General features: G+C 49.4%; 1 protein-coding gene across 2 annotated transcripts in view; it reads right to left on the minus strand.

Moving 5' to 3' along the window:
* SCAF1 (SR-related CTD associated factor 1) overlaps nt 1–18,247 on the minus strand; it is a 210,739-nt gene that overhangs the window by 68,014 nt on the left and 124,478 nt on the right. For both annotated transcript variants that reach the window (XM_063942567.1, XM_063942566.1), the window contains exon 8: nt 2,621–2,703. In XM_063942567.1, the coding sequence (XP_063798637.1) occupies nt 2,621–2,703 (83 nt within the window). The remainder of the gene's footprint in view (nt 1–2,620; nt 2,704–18,247) is intronic.

Below are 18,247 nucleotides of genomic sequence, written 5' to 3' on the forward strand. Positions count from 1 at the left end.
CTTGTATATATAATATTGCGCCTAAATTTAGTGCCCCCCCTCTCTTTTTAACCCTTTGAGCCTAAAAACTACAGGGGAGAGCCTGGGGAGCTTTCTTCCAGCTGCACTGTGAAGAGAAAATGGCGCCATTGTGTCTGAGGGAGATAGCTCCGCCCCTTTTTCGCGGCCTATTCTCCCGCTTTTTTCTGGATTCTGGCAGGGGTATTTACCACATACATAGCCTCTGGGGCTATATATTGTGGTATTTTTGCCAGCCAAGGTGTTTTTATTGCTGCTCAGGGCGCCCCCCCCCCCCAAGCGCCCTGCACCCTCAGTGACCGGAGTGTGAAGTGTGCATGAGGAGCAATGGCGCACAGCTGCAGTGCTGTGCGCTACCTTGGTGAAGACTGATGTCTTCTGCCGCCGATTTTCCGGACCTCTTCTTGCTTCTGGCTCTGTAAGGGGGACGGCGGCGCAGCTCCGGGACCGAACACCAAGGACTGGGCCTGCGGTCGATCCCTCTGGAGCTAATGGTGTCCAGTAGCCTAAGAAGCCCAATCCGGCTGCAAGCAGGCGAGTTCGCTTCTTCTCCCCTTAGTCCCTCGCTGCAGTGAGCCTGTTGCCAGCAGGTCTCACTGAAAATAAAAAACCTAATTCTATACTTTCTTTCTAGAGGCTCAGGAGAGCCCCTAGTGTGCATCCAACCTCGGCCGGGCACAAGATCTAACTGAGGCTTGGAGGAGGGTCATAGTGGGAGGGGCCAGTGCACACCAGATAGTCATAAATCTTTCTAGAGTGCCCAGCCTCCTTCGGAGCCCGCTATTCCCCATGTTCCTTTCGGAGTTCCCAGCATCCACTAGGACGTCAGAGAAATACACAGCAAGTATATCTTGTGAAACAAATCTTATATTATACGTAAAAAACCTTATACACTTAGCCCCCTCAGGTATAGGAATATAGGAGTAGCACCCTGAGTGAAAAACCCAATAAGCAGCAGCTACATGCGCACTCACATATATAGTCACAAGCGTACCATGCAGAAATTATGCACCATAAAACTGCACTGGAGTAGCAATATAAAGTAATACTCAGTATGGCTATATGTGTCAACAATAGATATAACAAAGCACAGTAGATACTGGATGTATATCACAGGGTGTTTGTACCACACAACCCTGAATGTATGCGCTCTTTCTTAACTAACACTGTCCCAGTGACAGATAGAATACTTAAGTGTCCTGTAAAATGCACAGTGCTGGCGATCAGGCGGCTTTACAGAGGATTTGCCCCAGCAGTCCCAGGAACAGCTCAGCTCCGTCTGTGATGGCTGCTGACAGGGAGTGAGGGAGAGAAATGCAGCTCCTGGGCGGGAACATTTACAGAAATGGCGCCCTGGGGCTGGGGAAGGGGCTACAGGTCAGGCCTGCTCCCCCTGCTGGCATCCCCACCGGGCACTGCGGGCTTTGAAAACGAGTTAAATGAGAGTAGAAAACCCCAGACCTGTACCCAATGTCACTGGTGGCTAGTGGAGCGGCTGCCCAATAACAGTGTCCACGCCAGCACGTGCGTGCGGCCCGCCTCCCATGGCCGCGCTGGATCGCGGTAAAGTGTGGCCAAAGAGACCCCTTACCTCACCCGTACCTGCGGCCATGCGATCCAGGAGGACAGCAGTGTGTGTGTGACTGACGCTGGAAAGAACCGGAGCCTCCGCTGCAGTGACCCGGCAACCAGGGCGCGGGAGTATACAGCGACGCTGGGGGTGATGAAGCTGCAGTCAGAAAAGTCTATGTGACTTTACACGCTGCAGCCCTGAAGTCTTGTAAAAGTATTCTTCTTCAGATTTCTTAAAAAAAAAGCTATCAATAGGATGCAAAAGGCAGCCCTCCTGTTATGTGCCTGCTTACTGCATGGCACCAACTTAGAAACTGAGCTCCTGTGCACGGAGGCGGGGTTATAGAGGAGGCGGCATTGTGCATCTTGGGAACAGTCAAAGCTTTGAGCCTGTTGGTGCCTCGGATCAAGATCCTACTCTACACCCCAATGTGAATCCTTGTGGAGCCCAGTGTACCCCGCAGCAGAAATAAGCATTACCCTTTAATGTATTTATAGTGGACACATAAGCTATACCTGCAAAATGAAACCGGGATGCGTCCGTCATATGATCGACGCCGGAATCTCAACACCACTCAGGAGACTGGTGCTGGAACACAGACAGCTGACATCCGGAAGGTAGGTATTGGGGTGCGGGTTAGGGTCAGTAGGGTTAGCCTCTGGTGGTGGTGGTGGAGGGGGTTCTTAGGGATAGGAACTAGGGCTTACTTATAGCCGTCACCCGAGTGTTAGCCGTAGACGTCACCCAGGGAGGCTTAGACATAGTCGCCACGTTCGGAGGGTTAGGATAAGGGAGTGTGTAGGGTTAAAATACTTATCCCATCCGGTGTCGGGATGCAGCTGACAGTCATGTGGCCGCTGGTATCCCGACTGCCGGTATTACATACCGAACCCATCAAACCATGTTTATTGGTGCTGTAAGAGAAGCCTGGCATTGAAACACCTTGGCCTCCCACTCCCAATATCCGGCAGGAAAATCATCTAAATTCAGAGCAATTAGCTGAGACAGAACAATTTCCAAAATCCATACCTGGTTAGTAGCTTGGATTAGCTCCTGTGCCTTGGCTCGGCTTGCCATATTCGCTTCCTCCATCTTGAATAGCAGAGCAGTCACTGTAACACAATTTATAGAGGAACAATTTACACATAAAGTGTTAGACAAGTACTGCTTTAAACAGATTCTTGCTGGAACAGAACTCAGATATTAAGGATAGTGACTATCATAAACCAACAAAAAGAAGAAAAAAAAAAAAACACAACACAGTTAGGGCTCAGACATACGGGCACTAACATTGCACACTGCAAAAGTGCTTAAGTCTTGGAAAATGCTCTTTACCACTCAGACAAAAAACAAAACAAAAACAAACATACAAGTAGATGGACATGTAGACACATAAACTGTCAGTGTTCTCCTCACATCGGTCTGAACCTGAATTTCCTAGTAGAAAAACATGAAGATATTATACTACGTTAAACATGTTAATAAACTATGTACCAAAGATAATGCGTAGTTGCAGTCAAAAACGGATTAATGATGAGCGCTGGATGCTGTGAAATTTACCTGGCCACCCATCATTTATCTACATAGCATAAATGGTACGGCATAAATGGTACGGCATTTACAAGGCCACAGGTGTACAAGGAGCGCCCACATCAGGGAACCACTACATCACATACTTGTTGCTTTCTAACTTCTCTCCATCCCCTCTATGTTCCTCCCCTGGTAACACATCATTCATTTACAAGCCAAACTTATGTGAAGGACTAGACAACTCATTAAACAAAAACAACACGACCCAAATAATATTAAAGAATCTGGGGAGGGATCGCAGTGTCCCGCAGATGGATTCAGATAAACAGATTTTTTACAGTAAGTAGAGAAAATAGGAATTTAATACCTACCGGTAATTCCTTTTCTCATAGTCCCTAGTGGATACTGGGGATCTGTACTTTAGTACCATGGGGTATAGATCGGGTCCACTGGAGCCTGCACTTTAAAACCTTTAGCGTGTGTGTGTGTGTGTGTGTGTGTGTGTGTGTGTGTGCTGGCTCCTCCCCTCTATACCCCTCCTACCAGACTCAGTCTAGGAAACTGTGCCCGAGGAGATGGACATACCACGAGAGAAGAAACAGGTACAACAGCGGTGAGGCACTAAGCCAACACACAACCATAAACGAAAGGAGGGCGCTAACCAGAACAGAGGATAGCAACACCAACCTAACCAGGATAGCACAGCTATCCCAAAAACATAATGGGACCGCAACGGCGGGCCAACCACTTACTTACTTAGGTTAGCAGGAATCGAAGCACTAAGGCGGGCGCCCAGTATGCACTACGGACAACAAGAAAATAGGATTTTAGTTACCTACCGGTAGATCCTTTTCTCGTAGTCCATAAGGGATATTGGGGAGACTTAGTACGATGGGCTATAGACGGGGTCCAAAGGAGCTGGTGCAGTTTCAATTTTTTCACTGGGTGTGCTGGCTCCTCCCCTCTATGCCCCCTCCCACAAGCAGTTATAGGTAAAACAGTGCCCGAAGAAGAAAGGACATATATGAGAGAAGGACATAACAACAAGGAGTGGTGAGATTCATACACCACTAACATACAACAACCAACAACAGCTGAACAGGTAACCAAAGAAGAGACAACCTGCAGAAGTCAACGCACTGAGGCGGGAGCCCAATATCCCTTATTGATAACGAGAAAAGGATTTACCGGTAGGTAATTAAAATCCTATTATCTCTACCATCTATAAGGGATATTGGGGAGACTAAGTATGATGGGGACGTCCCAAATCTTCCAGAATGGGCGGGAACGTGCGGAGACTGCTGCAGCACCGCCTGCCCAAACTGGGTATCCTCTTTGGCCAGGGTATCAAACTTGTAGAACTTAACAAAAGTGTTCTTCCCCAACCAGGTAGCAGTTCGGCATAGTTGCAAGGCCGAGACTCCACGGGCAGCCTCCCATGAAGAGCCCACCGATCTTGTAGAGTGGGCCTTCAGAGACTTAGGAACAGGTAAGGCTGCCGACACATAGGCCTGTTGGATAGTAAGCCTAAACAAACGAGCAATGGACTGCTTCGAAGCAGGACAACCTTTTTTCTGTGCATTATAGAGCACGAACAAGGAATCAGTCTTTGTGATCCGAGCTATACGCTTGACATAGATCTTCAAGGCTCACACAGCATCCAAAGCCTCCGAAGGAGCAGAAGTGTCAGAACTGGACGGAACCACAATAGGTTAATTCAGGTGAAACGCCGAGACAACGTTTGGCAGGAATTGTTGCCTAGTCCTGAGCTACAATCTGTCCTCGAACAAGACCAAGTATGGAGTTCTACACAATAAGGACCCCAATTCTGAGACATCTAATAGAAGCCAGGGCCAGTAACATCACCGTCTTCCACGTGAGGTACTTGTCTTCCACCATCATCAGAGGTTCAAACCAGGAGGACTGCAGAAATTCCAACACTACATTTAAATCCCAGGGTGCCGCAGGCGGCACAAAAGGAGGTTGCATGTGGAGTTGCAAGAAGGTCTGAACATCTGGCAGCATTGCCAATTTCTTCTGGAAGAAAATGGAGAGAGCTGAAATCTGGAACCCAGACGTAAGCCCTTATCCACACCAGCCTGCAGAAAACGTGAGAAATGCCCCAAGTTGAACTCTGCAGGTGGATACGTGCATTACTCGCACCAAGAAACATATCTCCTCCAGATATGATGATAGTGTTTTGTCGTCACAGGTTTCCTGGCCTGAACCACGGTAGCAATGACCTTGTTGGAAAGATGTTCCGCTCAACCTCCACGCCGTCAAACGACGCCGCCGTAAGTCCGGGTAGACGAACAGTCCTTGTTGAAGAAGATTGCTTCTTAGTGGTAGAGGCCAAGGGTCTGCGACTGACACGTCCAGAAGATCCGCGTACCACGCCCTCAGAGGCCAATCCGGGGCAATCAGAATTGCCTGGACTCATTGATTTCCGATTCGCTTGAGCACCCTGGGGAGCAGCAGAATCGGAGGAAACTGGTATAAAAGGCCAGTTAGGCCAAGGCGACGTCAGTGCATCCACTGCCCTTGCCTGAGGGTCCCTGGTTCGAGAGCAATACCAGTGAAGCTTCTTGTTGAGTAGAGAAGCCATCATGTCGATCTGTGGGAAGCCCCACCGGTGGATGATCTGCTGGAACACCTGATGGTGGAGTCCCCACTCTCCCGGATAGAGATCGTGATGACTCAGGAAGTCCGCTTCCCACTAGTCCACACCCGGAATGAAGATTTCTGACATTGCTCTTGCATTTCTTTCCTCCCAGAGGAGTATCTTTGACACATCTCACATGCAGGCTCTGCTTTTTGTCCCTCCTTGCCGATTGATGTACGCCACTGCTGCGGCTTTGTCTGACTGAACTTGGATCGCGTGATCAGTGAGCAGAGGAGAGACCTGAAGCAGAGCATTGTAGATCGCCCGAAGTTCCAGAATGTTGAACGGAAGGAGGGCTTCGAGGGCTGAACACCTGCCCTGGAACTGTGCCCCTTGGTTGACAGCACCCCATCCTCGCATCCGTCGTCAGGAGGGTCCAATCCTGAATCCCGAAACTCCGGCCTTCCAGTAGGTTGGAGTACTGCAGACACCATAGGAGGGAAATTCTGGCCTGAGGTGACAGTCGAATCATCCGGTACATCTGTAGATGTGAACCAGACCACTTGCTCAGGAGATCCAATTGAAATGTATGAGGCAACCATCTTCCCCAACAATTTGATGCAAAGATGGATGGATACTCGAGCCGGTCGGAGCACCATGTGGACCATCTCCTGAAGTGTTCTCGCTTTGTCCTCTGGGAGGAATACCTTCTGGGCCACCGTATCCAGTAACATCCCTAGGAACTGGAGCCATTGAGTCGGCTCCAGGTGGGACTTCTGTAGATTGAGAATCCACTGACAGAAGTTGGATAGTGTGGTCGATATGAAGCAATAAAAGCTCCCTGGATCTTGCTTTTATCAGAAGATCCTCCCGGTAAGGGACAACATTGACCCCCTGGACCCGGAGTTGGAACATCATCTCAGCCATCACCTTTGTGAACAGTCCAAAGGGTAGTGCCTGGAACTGGCAGTTCCGGCTTTGGTACCACAAACAGGTTGGAGTAATAACCCCTGCCCCGCTGTGGTATCGGTACTGGAACAATGACTTGGGACCAGACCAACTTTTGGATGGCCTGTTGCAACGTAACTTGCATATCCTCCAAAGCTGGCAAGCTTGATTTGAAAAATTGTTGGGGAGGAGCACCTTTCGAGCTCCAGCTTGTAGCCCTGAGAATTGAGGTCCCTTACCCAGGTATCCTGGCAGGAGCTTTCCCAGATGCGGCTGAAGTGACGCAGTCGAGCTCCACCTTGAGATCCCCTCGGAGTGGGTGGGCACCGTCATGCTGAAGACTTAGTGGAAGGAGAACTGGTGCTCTGTTCCTGAGAACCGGTGGTCGCAGGTCTTTTTGACTTACCTCTGGAGCCTCTATTCGCATTGGAGGCACCTCCAGCCCTAGACCGAAAGGACTGAACAGGTGGCCCCGGATAGGAACTCCTAAATGGCGGGGCCCCAGAGGGGAGAAACGTGGATTTCCCAGCAGTGACTTTGGAAATCCACGTATGCAACTCAGCCCCAAAGAGCCATTCCCCAGAAAAGGGGAGGAATTCCACACTACGCTTTGATTCTGCGTCCGCTATCCACTGACGCAACCACAAAGCCCTGTGCGCCGACACTGCCATGGTAGAAGTCCTAGCACTACTATTCCCCATCTCCTTGAGCGAGTCACACAGGACGCGTGTAGAGTCCTGAATGTGCTTGAGGAGAGTCACCATAGTGACCAGAGGCATAGCCCAGGAGAGGCCCTCCTGAATCTGAGTAGCCCACGTATGAATGGCATTGGTCATCCAGCAACCAGCTATGACCGGCCTTTGCTATACAACTGCTGCCATGTAAATAGATGATAATAAATGAGTGTAGTTTCCATTTTTCTGTCCCCAGGGTCCTTTATGGTAAAGGATCCCGGGGCATGCAGCACTGCCTTTTTTGGACAGTCGAGAGACTGATATGTCAACCCCCGGGAGTTCTTCCCAGAATTTCCTACCTTCAGGAGCAAAAGGGAAAGTGTGCAAAAACTTTTTTGACACCTGGAAGTTTTTGTCTGGATTTTTCCAGGCTAACTTGAATAGGTCATCTAACTCTGCAGAATTAGGGAAAGTGACATTAGGCTTGTTTTGTGTAAAGAAAAACGACTGCTGTGACGCAGCGTCCTCTAAAGGGAGCTTTAACACGTCCCATATAGCAAGAATGAGGGGTTCAATAACCTGAGCAGAATCGGAATCCCCACTAATGGGATCCAAGTCCTCCCCATCCTCCTTTATATCCTCATCTGAATAAGAGAGTAGGGCAGGTAAACCACGTTTCTGTGGACCTGCATGAGAGATGGAGGGCTGTGTAACATCTGCCCCAGCAGCTAAGTCTGCAACAGTCTGTTCTAGGAGCTGAGTTTTCTGAACATTAGCAATGAGTTGTGATGACATATCAGACATCATAGTTTTAAGAGCCCCTAGCCAGGAGGGCTCTGGACCCTCTCCCCCAACCCCTTCATTGATCTGTGAATATTGGCTACATTGTTCACATGAAACAATCAGTAGATAAGGGAGAGAATCTGGTGTGGCATACACTACAGATTGTGTGTTTACCCATGTTTACAGTAAGCACAATGACAATACACATACAGTAATACTGATCAAGCCTGCCCTTACTGTATGTGAGAGGAGACACAGAGAAAGACACCAGCACACCCCTAGATGCACAGCCCCAGTGAGGCTGTCACCTAACTAATCACAGTAAAACACTAGTAATTTCTGTCCTGCAGAGGACACTGATTGTGTACAACAGCGGCTCTATCATGCTTAAAAACTTCACACAAGTGCTAGTTTAGGCCATCTTGAGCCAGTTTACATGGGGCTCCAGCAAGTCCCCCCCAGGAGGGTCTCGTATGCCGCGCCCGCGATCAGCCGCACCATGAACCAGGGGACCACCGCCCCCAACTTATACTCATCACAGACGTCACATTCCGGCATGTCAGAGGCTGTGATTGTGACAGCCAAGGCGCAGTGTGCCACTGAACAAACAACCTCTCAGGATGGTGGTCCTGCAGCGTGGAATTGGCTCTGCACCTCGCAAGGCCGGCGACCCCCCCCCCCCCCCCCCTGCCCAACTCCCACGGCGCAGGTATGCTGTTGTCCAAACAGCATACCAAAAATAATAAAAGTTTTAAATAAATTGAAAACTCTCTGGAGTTGCAGTGATGTGCATCCTCTCCTGAGGGCACTTTTTTCTAAACTACCTGTGGGAGGGGGCATAGAGGGGAGGAGCCAGCAGAACCAGTGAAGAAATTTAAAGTGCACCGGCTGCTTTGGACCCTGTCTATGCCCCATCGTACAAAGTCTCCCCAATATCCCTTATGGATGCTAGAAAAAAGGAATTACCGGTAGGTATTAAATTCCCATTTTCTCTTACGTCCTAGTGGAAACTGGGGATCTGTACTTTAGTACCATGGAGAAGTCCCAAAGCTCCCAAACGGTTGGGAGAGTACTGAGACCCCTGTAAAACCGCCTGACCAAACTGAAGGTTATCCTATGCCAAGGTGTTGAATCAATAGAATTTTCCAAAAGTGTTCGAACCAGACCAAGTAGCAGCTCGGCAAAACTGTAAGGCCGAGAGACCACGGGCAGCCGCCCAGGGAGAACCCACAGATCTCGTCAAGTGCGCCTGAATAGACGTCGGCAAAGCCACTGAAGTATAGGCTTGTTGAATGGTGAACCTCAGCCAACAAGCCATAGATTGCTTAGAAGCCGTCCGACCAACCTTGGTGGCATCATAAAGGACAAATAGCGAATCAGATTTCCGATGACGAGCAGTCCTTTTGACATAAATCTTCAAAGCCCTCACAACATCCAAGGACTCTGGGCCAACAGAAGCGTCAGACAACACTGGAACCACAAAGGGTCGATTCACGTGAAAAGCTGACACCACTTTTGCCAAAAACGAAGGCCGGGTCCTGAGTTCCGCCCTGTCAGCATGAAATATCAAATAAGGGCTCTTACAGGATAAGGCCCCCAATTCAGAGACACGTCTGGCAGACGCCAATTCTAATAACATCACTGTCTTACAGGTGAGAAATTTCAACTCCACCCTATGTAAGAGTTCAAAACAGTCCGATTGAAGAAAGGACAGAACCACATTGAGATCCCACAGAGCCGTGAGAGGTACGAAGGGCGGTTGCATATGAAGAACTCCAGTTTGTACTTCAGGCAACATGGCTAGTTGTTTCTGGAAGAAAATAGAGAGCGCCGAAATCTGGACTGATGGAGCCCAAACGTAGGCCCATATCCACTCCCGCTTGCAGGAAAAGTAGAAAACTACCAATTCTAAATTCGACGGGAGAAACCTTTCTACTTTCACACCAGGAAACATACTTTTTCCAGATACGATGATAATGTTTTGACGTAACCATCTTCCTGGCTTGGACTATGGTGGAAATAAACTGGGGGGGGAAGACAATTACTTGCTAGAATCTCCCTCTCAACTTCCAAGCCATCAAACGTAGCCGCTGTAAGTCTGGATAGACGAACGGACCTTGTTGAAGAAGATCCTTTTGGAGCGGCAGAGGCCAGGGATCCTCCAGAGCTAAGGTGAGGAGGTCTGAGTTCCACGCCCGTCGAGGCCAATCCGGGGCAATTAGAATTGCTTGAACGCTTTCTTTTTAGAACCCTTGGGATTAGCGGTAGAGGAGGGAACAGGAACACAAACTGGAACAACCAAGGTGTCGTCAGCGCATCCGCTGCTACAGCCTGCGGATCCCTCGTCCTGGAACAGTAACAGCAAAGCTTCTTGTTGAGACGAGAAGCCATCAGATCTATCTGCGGACAGCCCCACCAGTGAATTAACTGTTGAAACACCTGGGGATGTAGGCCCCATTCCCCCGGATGGAGGTCGTGTTTGCTGAGGAAGTCCGCTTCCCAATTGTCGACTCCTGGAATGAATACGGCTGAGATGGCCCTTGCGTTGGCCTCCGCCCAGACGAGTATTCTTGACACTTCTCGCATCGCCGCTCTGCTTCTTCTTCCCCCTTGTCGGCATCCGTTGTGAGTTGAATCCACGAGTGGATATTGAAATTCCTGCCTTCTACCAGGTGAGGAACTTATAGCCACCATAATAGAGAAATCCGGGCTTTTGGAGGTAAGGTCACGTCCTAATGCATGTGAAGGTGAGACCCCGACCATTTGTCTAGCAGATACAGCTGAAATGGCTAGGCATGAAATCTGCCATATTGGATCACCTTCATAAGCAGCAACCATCCTGCCCAACAAGCGTATGTAAAGATGTATGGACACCTTGCGAGGACGGAGCACTGAGCGGACCATAGCCTGGATAGCCATGACCTTGTCCATCGGAAGAAACACCTTTTGAGACACTGTATCCAGTATCATTCCCAGGAACTGAAGATGTTGGGTCGGTTCCAGGTGAGATTTCTGGAAATTTAGGATCCACCCATGATCCGTAAGGAGGCGAGTCATCTGCAATAAATGCTCCCTGGACATAGCCTTTATCAGGACATCGTCCAAATAGGGGACTATGTTGACTCCCATCATGCGCACTTGCAGCATCATCTCCACCATGACCTTGGTGAAGACCCTCGGGGCTGTGGACAGGCCAAAGGGCAAGGCCTGAAACTGGAAATGGTCGTCCAAGATGGCGAACTTGAGGTAAGCCTGATGAGGGGGCCACATGGGAATGTGTAGGTAAGCATCCTTGTCATCTAGGGATACCAGGAATCCCCCCTCCTCCAGACTGGTCACCACTGCCCGCAGGGATTCCATGTTGAATTTGAACACCCGCAGATATGGGTTTAGAGACTTCAGGTTTAAGATGGGTCGCACCGAACCGTCTAGTTTCGCAACAACAAAGACTGGAGTAAAAACCCCTGTTGTGTAACGGAGGAGGTACTGGAACCACCACCGCTGTCCGCAAAAGTTTTTGAATGGTCTTTTGCAAGGTAACTTTTGCTGCGGGCAAAACTGGTAAGCCCGATTTGGAAAATCTGTGAGGAGGAAGTGTTTAAAATTCCAGCCGGTATCACTTGGAAATGAAGTCCCTCACCCAAGGATCATGGCAGTACTTCGCCAACACGTGGGCGAAGTGTTGAAGGCGAGCACCTCCCTGAAAGTCGCCTTGCTGCTGGGGCCAACCGTCACGCGGAAGGCTTAATGGCAGGGGATCCGGTGGTCTGGTCCAGGGATGCAGCAGTTGCAGGTTTATAGGACTCACCACAAGATCCTCTCAGAGTGGTGGAGGCTCCCCGGCCACTGCCTCTTAATCTTGCCACACAAAATGACTGCAAGAAGGGTCCTGTGTAAGAACGTCTAGCAGGTGGCGCAGCAGACGGCAGATAGGTAGACTTACCCGCTGTTGCCTGGGAGATCTATTTATTTAATTTGTCCCCAAACAAGGCATCACCTGTAAAGGGAAGATTTTCTACACCCTTTTTGGAATCAGCATCTGCTGACCATTGACGTAACCACAGAGCTCTGCGTGCAGAAACAGCCATAGCAGTAGTGCGGCCCTTTATCTTACACAATTCCTTAATAGCCTCGCTCATAAATTTGCAGCATCCTGTATGTGTTGCAGTAGAGTAATGACCTCATCCTGGGGCAGAGAGTCTGATCCATTAATAATATTATCGGACCACTTTACTGCCTTGTAAATCCACCCACAAAAAATAGTGGGGAGCTCTGCTACGCCTGCTGCCGTATATATTGCCTTGGGAGTGGCCTCAATCTTACGGTCAGCAGGCTCTTTTAGGGATACAGCCTCTGGCACCGGCAGTACCAATTTCTTAGACAGTCTGGATACAGGCGTATCGACTGACGGGGGTTTTTCCCATACCTTCCTGTCCTAGCTGGGAGGGGAATAGTAGCTAAAAACCTCTGAGGAATTTTAAATTTTTTTTATCAGGGTTTAACCATGCCCCTTTGGCCAGGGAGTTTAGTTCTTTAGACACAGGAAAAGTGACTCAGATCTTCGGTCTCAGGTATTGATTGCTTTAGCCATGCAATCAATAGACTGTTTTAACACCTGTCTCTCCTTCTTCACTGCAGCCAATTCTGAATTTACGTTCTGAATCATGCTGTTAAAACTATCTAACCAGTCAGGTGCCTGTGAAGAGAGAAGGTGCCTGTGAAGTGCCTGAGGAGAGAAGGAGCACTGTTCACAGAGACCGTCACAAAAATTCCCAATTGAGTCCACGGGCGCTCATACACAAAAAGAAAAGAAAAGAACAAACATAGTGTACTCTATTTTTCATATATAATCCAATGAAGTGTATATAAGTAATTACTCGTACCCCACAGATTGGTCTACCGTTTTACAGGTAGACAAACACACTTTTCATAGGAGCTGGATATCACCAGTCTGGACTCTCTTCTATCAGCGTCTCCTTACGGATTATATCCATACCAAAAAAAGAAAAAGATTCTGATAGTGCAACACCGTTTTATTACTTTAAAATAGACTTTAAAACAGAATCTGGGGGATATGAAATGGTCTCTCACCAATAGAAATGGTCTACCACATGAGCAGACAAAACAGCATAGGTTAGATGTCAAACACAGGCGTCCCTGGAACCGGCTGTCCAAATGACATGGAAAGGTTTCCACACCGTCACCCCACGGCAGGAGGATTTTTAGGTGGGGAGACGGTGTTAACAATCACCTCACCTATCGACCTCCGGCATCTGTTAGAGGGTGGCGGCTAGCTGCTGGAGAGGGCACACACACTAACGGTGTGTGAATAGAACCTCAGGAGCTGTGTCCTCTCAGCTGGGATTACGAACCATTAATCCTCAGGAGGTTGGTTCGGTCCCCCCTCTAAATCCTACGAAGCAGGTAGACTGGTTGCCAACCAGTACTACCTGAAAATAATAAACTAAAATAAAAAATAAGAATTTACTTACCGGTAATTCTATTTCTCGTAGTCCGTAGTGGATGCTGGGGACTCCGTAAGGACCATGGGGAATAGCGGGCTCCGCAGGAGACTGGACACTCTAAAGAAAGATTTAATACTATCTGGTGTGCACTGGCTCCTCCCTCTATGCCCCTCCTCCAGACCTCAGTTAAGGAAACTGTGCCCGGAAGAGCTGACATTACAAGGAAAGGATTTTGGAATCCCGGGTAAGACTCATACCAGCCACACCAATCACACCGTATAACTTGTGATAAACTTACCCAGTTAACAGTATGAATAACCAACAGAGCATCAACCAATGGATGCCAACATAACATAACCCTTTATTAAGCAATAACTATATACACATATTGCAGAAAGTCCGCACTTGGGACGGGCGCCCAGCATCCACTACGGACTACGAGAAATAGAATTACCGGTAAGTAAATTCTTATTTTCTCTAACGTCCTAGTGGATGCTGGGGACTCCGTAAGGACCATGGGGATTATACCAAAGCTCCCAAACGGGCGGGAGAGTGCGGATGACTCTGCAGCACCGAATGGGCAAACACCAAGTCCTCCTCAGCCAGGGTATCAAACTTGTAGAACTTTGCAAATGTGTTTGAACCCGACCAAGTAGCAGCTCGGCAAAGCTGTAAAGCCGAGACCCCTCGGGCAGCCGCCCAAGAAGAGCCCACCTTCCTTGTGGAATGGGCTTTTACTGATTTTGGATGCGGCAATCCAGCCGCAGAATGAGCCTGCTGAATCGTGTTACAGATCCAGCGAGCAATGGTTTGCTTTGAAGCAGGAGCACCCAGCTTGTTGGATGCATACAGGATAAACAGCGAGTCAGTCTTCCTGACTCCAGCCGTCCTGGCAACACAGATCTTCAAAGCCCTGACTACATCAAGCAACTTGGAATCCTCCAAGTCACGAGTAGCCACAGGCACCACAATGGGTTGGTTCAGATGAAAAGATGACACCACCTTTGGCAGAAACTGCGGACGAGTTCGCAATTCTGCCCTGTCCATATGGAAAACCAGATAGGGGCTTTTACATGACAAAGCCGCCTATTCTGACACACGCCTAGCTGAGGCTAGGGCCAACAGCATGACCACTTTCCACGTGAGATACTTTAGCTCCACCGTCTTAAGTGGCTCAAACCAGTGGGATTTCAGGAAAGCCAAGATCACGTTAAGATCCCAAGGTGCCACTGGTGGCACAAAAGGAGGCTGAATATGCAGCACTCCCTTAACAAACGTCTGAACCTCAGGCAGTGAAGCCAGTTCTTTTTGAAAGAAAATGGATAGGGCCAAAATCTGGACCTTTATGGACCCTAATTTTAGGCCCATAGTCACACCTGACTGTAGGAAGTGCAGGAATCGACCCAGCAACATATTTTCGCCATATACGGTGATAATGTTTTGCTGTCACGTCCTTCCTAGCCTTTATCAGCGTAGGAATAACTGCTTCTGGAATGCCCTTTTCTGCTAGGAAAGGGCCTCACCCCCCAAGCAACATATTTTCGCCATATACGGTGATAATGTTTTGCTGTCACGTCCTTCCTAGCCTTTATCAGCGTAGGAATAACTGCTTCTGGAATGCCCCTTTCTGCTAGGATCCGGTGTTTAACAACCATGCCGTCAAACGCAGCCGCGGTAAGTCTTGGAACAGACAGGGCCCTTGTTGTAACAGGTCCTGTCTGAGAGGCAGAGGCCATGGGTCCTCTGTGAGCATTTATTGCAATTCCGGGTACCAAGTCCTTCTTGGCCAATCCGGAACAATGAGTATTGTTCTCACTCCTCTTTTTCTTACAATTCTCAGCACCTTTGGTATGAGAGGAAGAGGAGGAAACACGTAGACCGACTGGAACACCCACGGTGTTACTAGTGCGTCCGCAGCTATCGCCTGAGGGTCCCTTGACCTGGCGCAATATCTTTTTAGCTTTTTGTTGAGACGGGACGCCATCATGTCCACCTGTGGCAGTTCCCATCGATTTGCAATCTGCGTGAAGACTTCTTGATGAAGTCCCCACTCTCCCGGGTGGAGGTCGTGTCTGCTGAGGAAGTCTGCTTCCCAGTTGTCCACTCCCGGAATGAACACTGCTGACAGTGCTAGTACGTGATTCTCCGCCCACCGAAGAATCCTGGTGTCTTCTGCCATTGCCACCCTGCTTCTTGTGCCGCCCGGGCGGTTTACATGGGCCACTGCCGTGATGTTGTCTGACTGAATCAGCACCGGTTGGTTTCGAAGCAGAGGCTCCGCTTGACTCAGGGCGTTGTATATGGCCCTTAGTTCCAGGATATTGATGTGCAGACAAGTCTCCTGACTTGACCACAACCCTTGGAAGTTTCTTCCTTGAGTGACTGCCCCCCACCCTCGGAGGCTTGCATCCGTGGTCACCAGGACCCAGTCCTGTATGCCGAATCTGCGGCCCTCGAGGAGGGGAGCACCTTGTAGCCACCACAGAAGAGACACCCTGGCCCTGGGGGACAGGGTGATCATCCGATGCATCTGAAGATGCGATCCGGACCACTTGTCCAGCAGATCCCACTGAAAGATCCTCGCATGGAACCTGCCGAAGGGAATGGCTTCGTATGACGCCACCATCTTTCCCAGGACTCGCGTGCAGCGATGCACCGACACCTGTTTTGGCTTTAGGAGGTCTCTGACCAGAGTCACGAGCTCCTGAGCCTTCTCCTCCGGGAGAAACACCTTCTTCTGGTCTGTGTCCAGAATCATGCCCAGGAAGGGCAGACGCGTCGCAGGAATCAGCTGCGACTTTGGAATGTTCAGAATCCAGCCGTGCTGACGCAACACTTCCTGAGAGTGTGCTACGCTGATCAGCAACTGCTCCCTGGACCTCGCCTTTATGAGGAGATCGTCCAAGTATGGGATAATTGTAACCCCTTGCTTCCGAAGGAGCACCATCATTTCCGCCATCACTTTGGTAAAAACTCTCGGTGCCGTGGACAGGCCAAACGGCAACGTCTGGAATTGGTAATGACAGTCCCGTACCACAAACCTGAGGTACTCCTGATGAGGCGGATAAATGGGGACGTGCAAGTAAGCATCCTTGATGTCCAGAGACACCATAAATCCCCTTCCTCCAGGCTTGCAATGACCGCTCTGAGCGATTCCATTTTGAACTTGAATTTCTTCAGATAAATGTTCAGGGATTTTAAATTTAAAATGGGTCTGACCGAACCGTCCGGTTTCGGTACCACAAACATAGTGGAATAGTAGCCACTTCCCCTTTGAAGGGGGGGGACCTCTACCACCACCTGCTGGAGAAAAAGTTTGTGAATTGCCTCCAACACTATCTCCCTTTCCATGGGGGAAGTTGGTAAGGCCGATTTTAGGTAACGGTGAGGGGGCATCACCTCGAATTCCAGCCTGTATCCCTGAGACACAATTTGTATAGCCCAAGGATCCACCTGTGAGCGAACCCACTGGTGGCTGAAAAGTCGGAGACGCGCCCCCACGGCTCCGCCTGTGGAGCCCCAGCGTCATGCGGTGGACTTAGTGGAAGCGGGGGAAGACTTTTGTTCCTGGGAACTAACTGCATGGTGCAGCTTTTTTCCTCTACCCCTGCCTCTGGCAAGAAAGGACGCACCTCTGACCTTCTTGCTCCTCTGAGGACGAAAGGACTGCATTTGGTAATACGGTGCTTTCTTAGGTTGTGGAGGGACATAAGGCAAGAAATTTGACTTCCCAGCCGTAGCTGTGGAAACGAGGTCCGAGAGACCGTCCCCAAACAATTCCTCACCCTTATAAGGTAAAACCTCCATGTGTTTTTTAGAGTCGGTATCCCCTGTCCATTGCCGAGTCCACAGGACCCTTCTGGCAGAAATGGACATAGCGTTAACTCTAGAGCCCAGCAGGCAAATGTCCCTCTGGGCATCCCGCATATATAGGACCGCGTCCTTGATATGTGCCAGGGTCAGTAGAACAGTGTCCCTGTCCAGGGTATCTAACTCTTCAGACAGAGAATCCGTCCATGCAGCTACTGCACTACACATCCAGGCCGAAGCAATTGCTGGCCTCAGCAGTGTGCCAGAATATGTATAAACTGACTTCAGGATAGCTTCCTGCTTTCTATCAGCAGGATCCTTTAGGGCGGCCGTATCCGGAGACGGCAGGGCCACCTTTTTAGACAAGCGTGTCAAAGCCTTGTCTACCCTAGGGGAGGATTCCCAGCGTAACCTGTCCGTTGGCGGGAAAGGATACACCATGAGTAATCTCTTGGAAACTATCACCTTCCTGTCAGGGGAATCCCATGCTTTTTCACATAATTCATTTAATTCATGGGAAGGTCACTTCATGCTTTTTCTCCCCATACATAATAATCATCTTGTCAGGGACAGGATTTTCCTCAGAAATGTGTAATACATCCTTCATAGCTACAATCATGTAGCGGATGGCTTTAGTCATTTTAGGCTGCAACTTTGCCTCATCGTCATCGACACTGGAGTCAGACTCCGTGTCGACATCTGTGTCAACTATCTGGGATAGTGTGCGCTTTTGGGACCCTGAGGGCCTCTGCGCTGCAGGAGCAGGCATGGGTTGAGACCCTGCCTGTCCCCCGGTTACAGTTTTATCCAACCTGTTATGCAAGGAGTTCACATTATCATTTAA

Source organism: Pseudophryne corroboree, chromosome 10 (assembly GCF_028390025.1).
Source record: "Pseudophryne corroboree isolate aPseCor3 chromosome 10, aPseCor3.hap2, whole genome shotgun sequence".
Lineage (NCBI taxonomy): Eukaryota > Metazoa > Chordata > Amphibia > Anura > Myobatrachidae > Pseudophryne > Pseudophryne corroboree.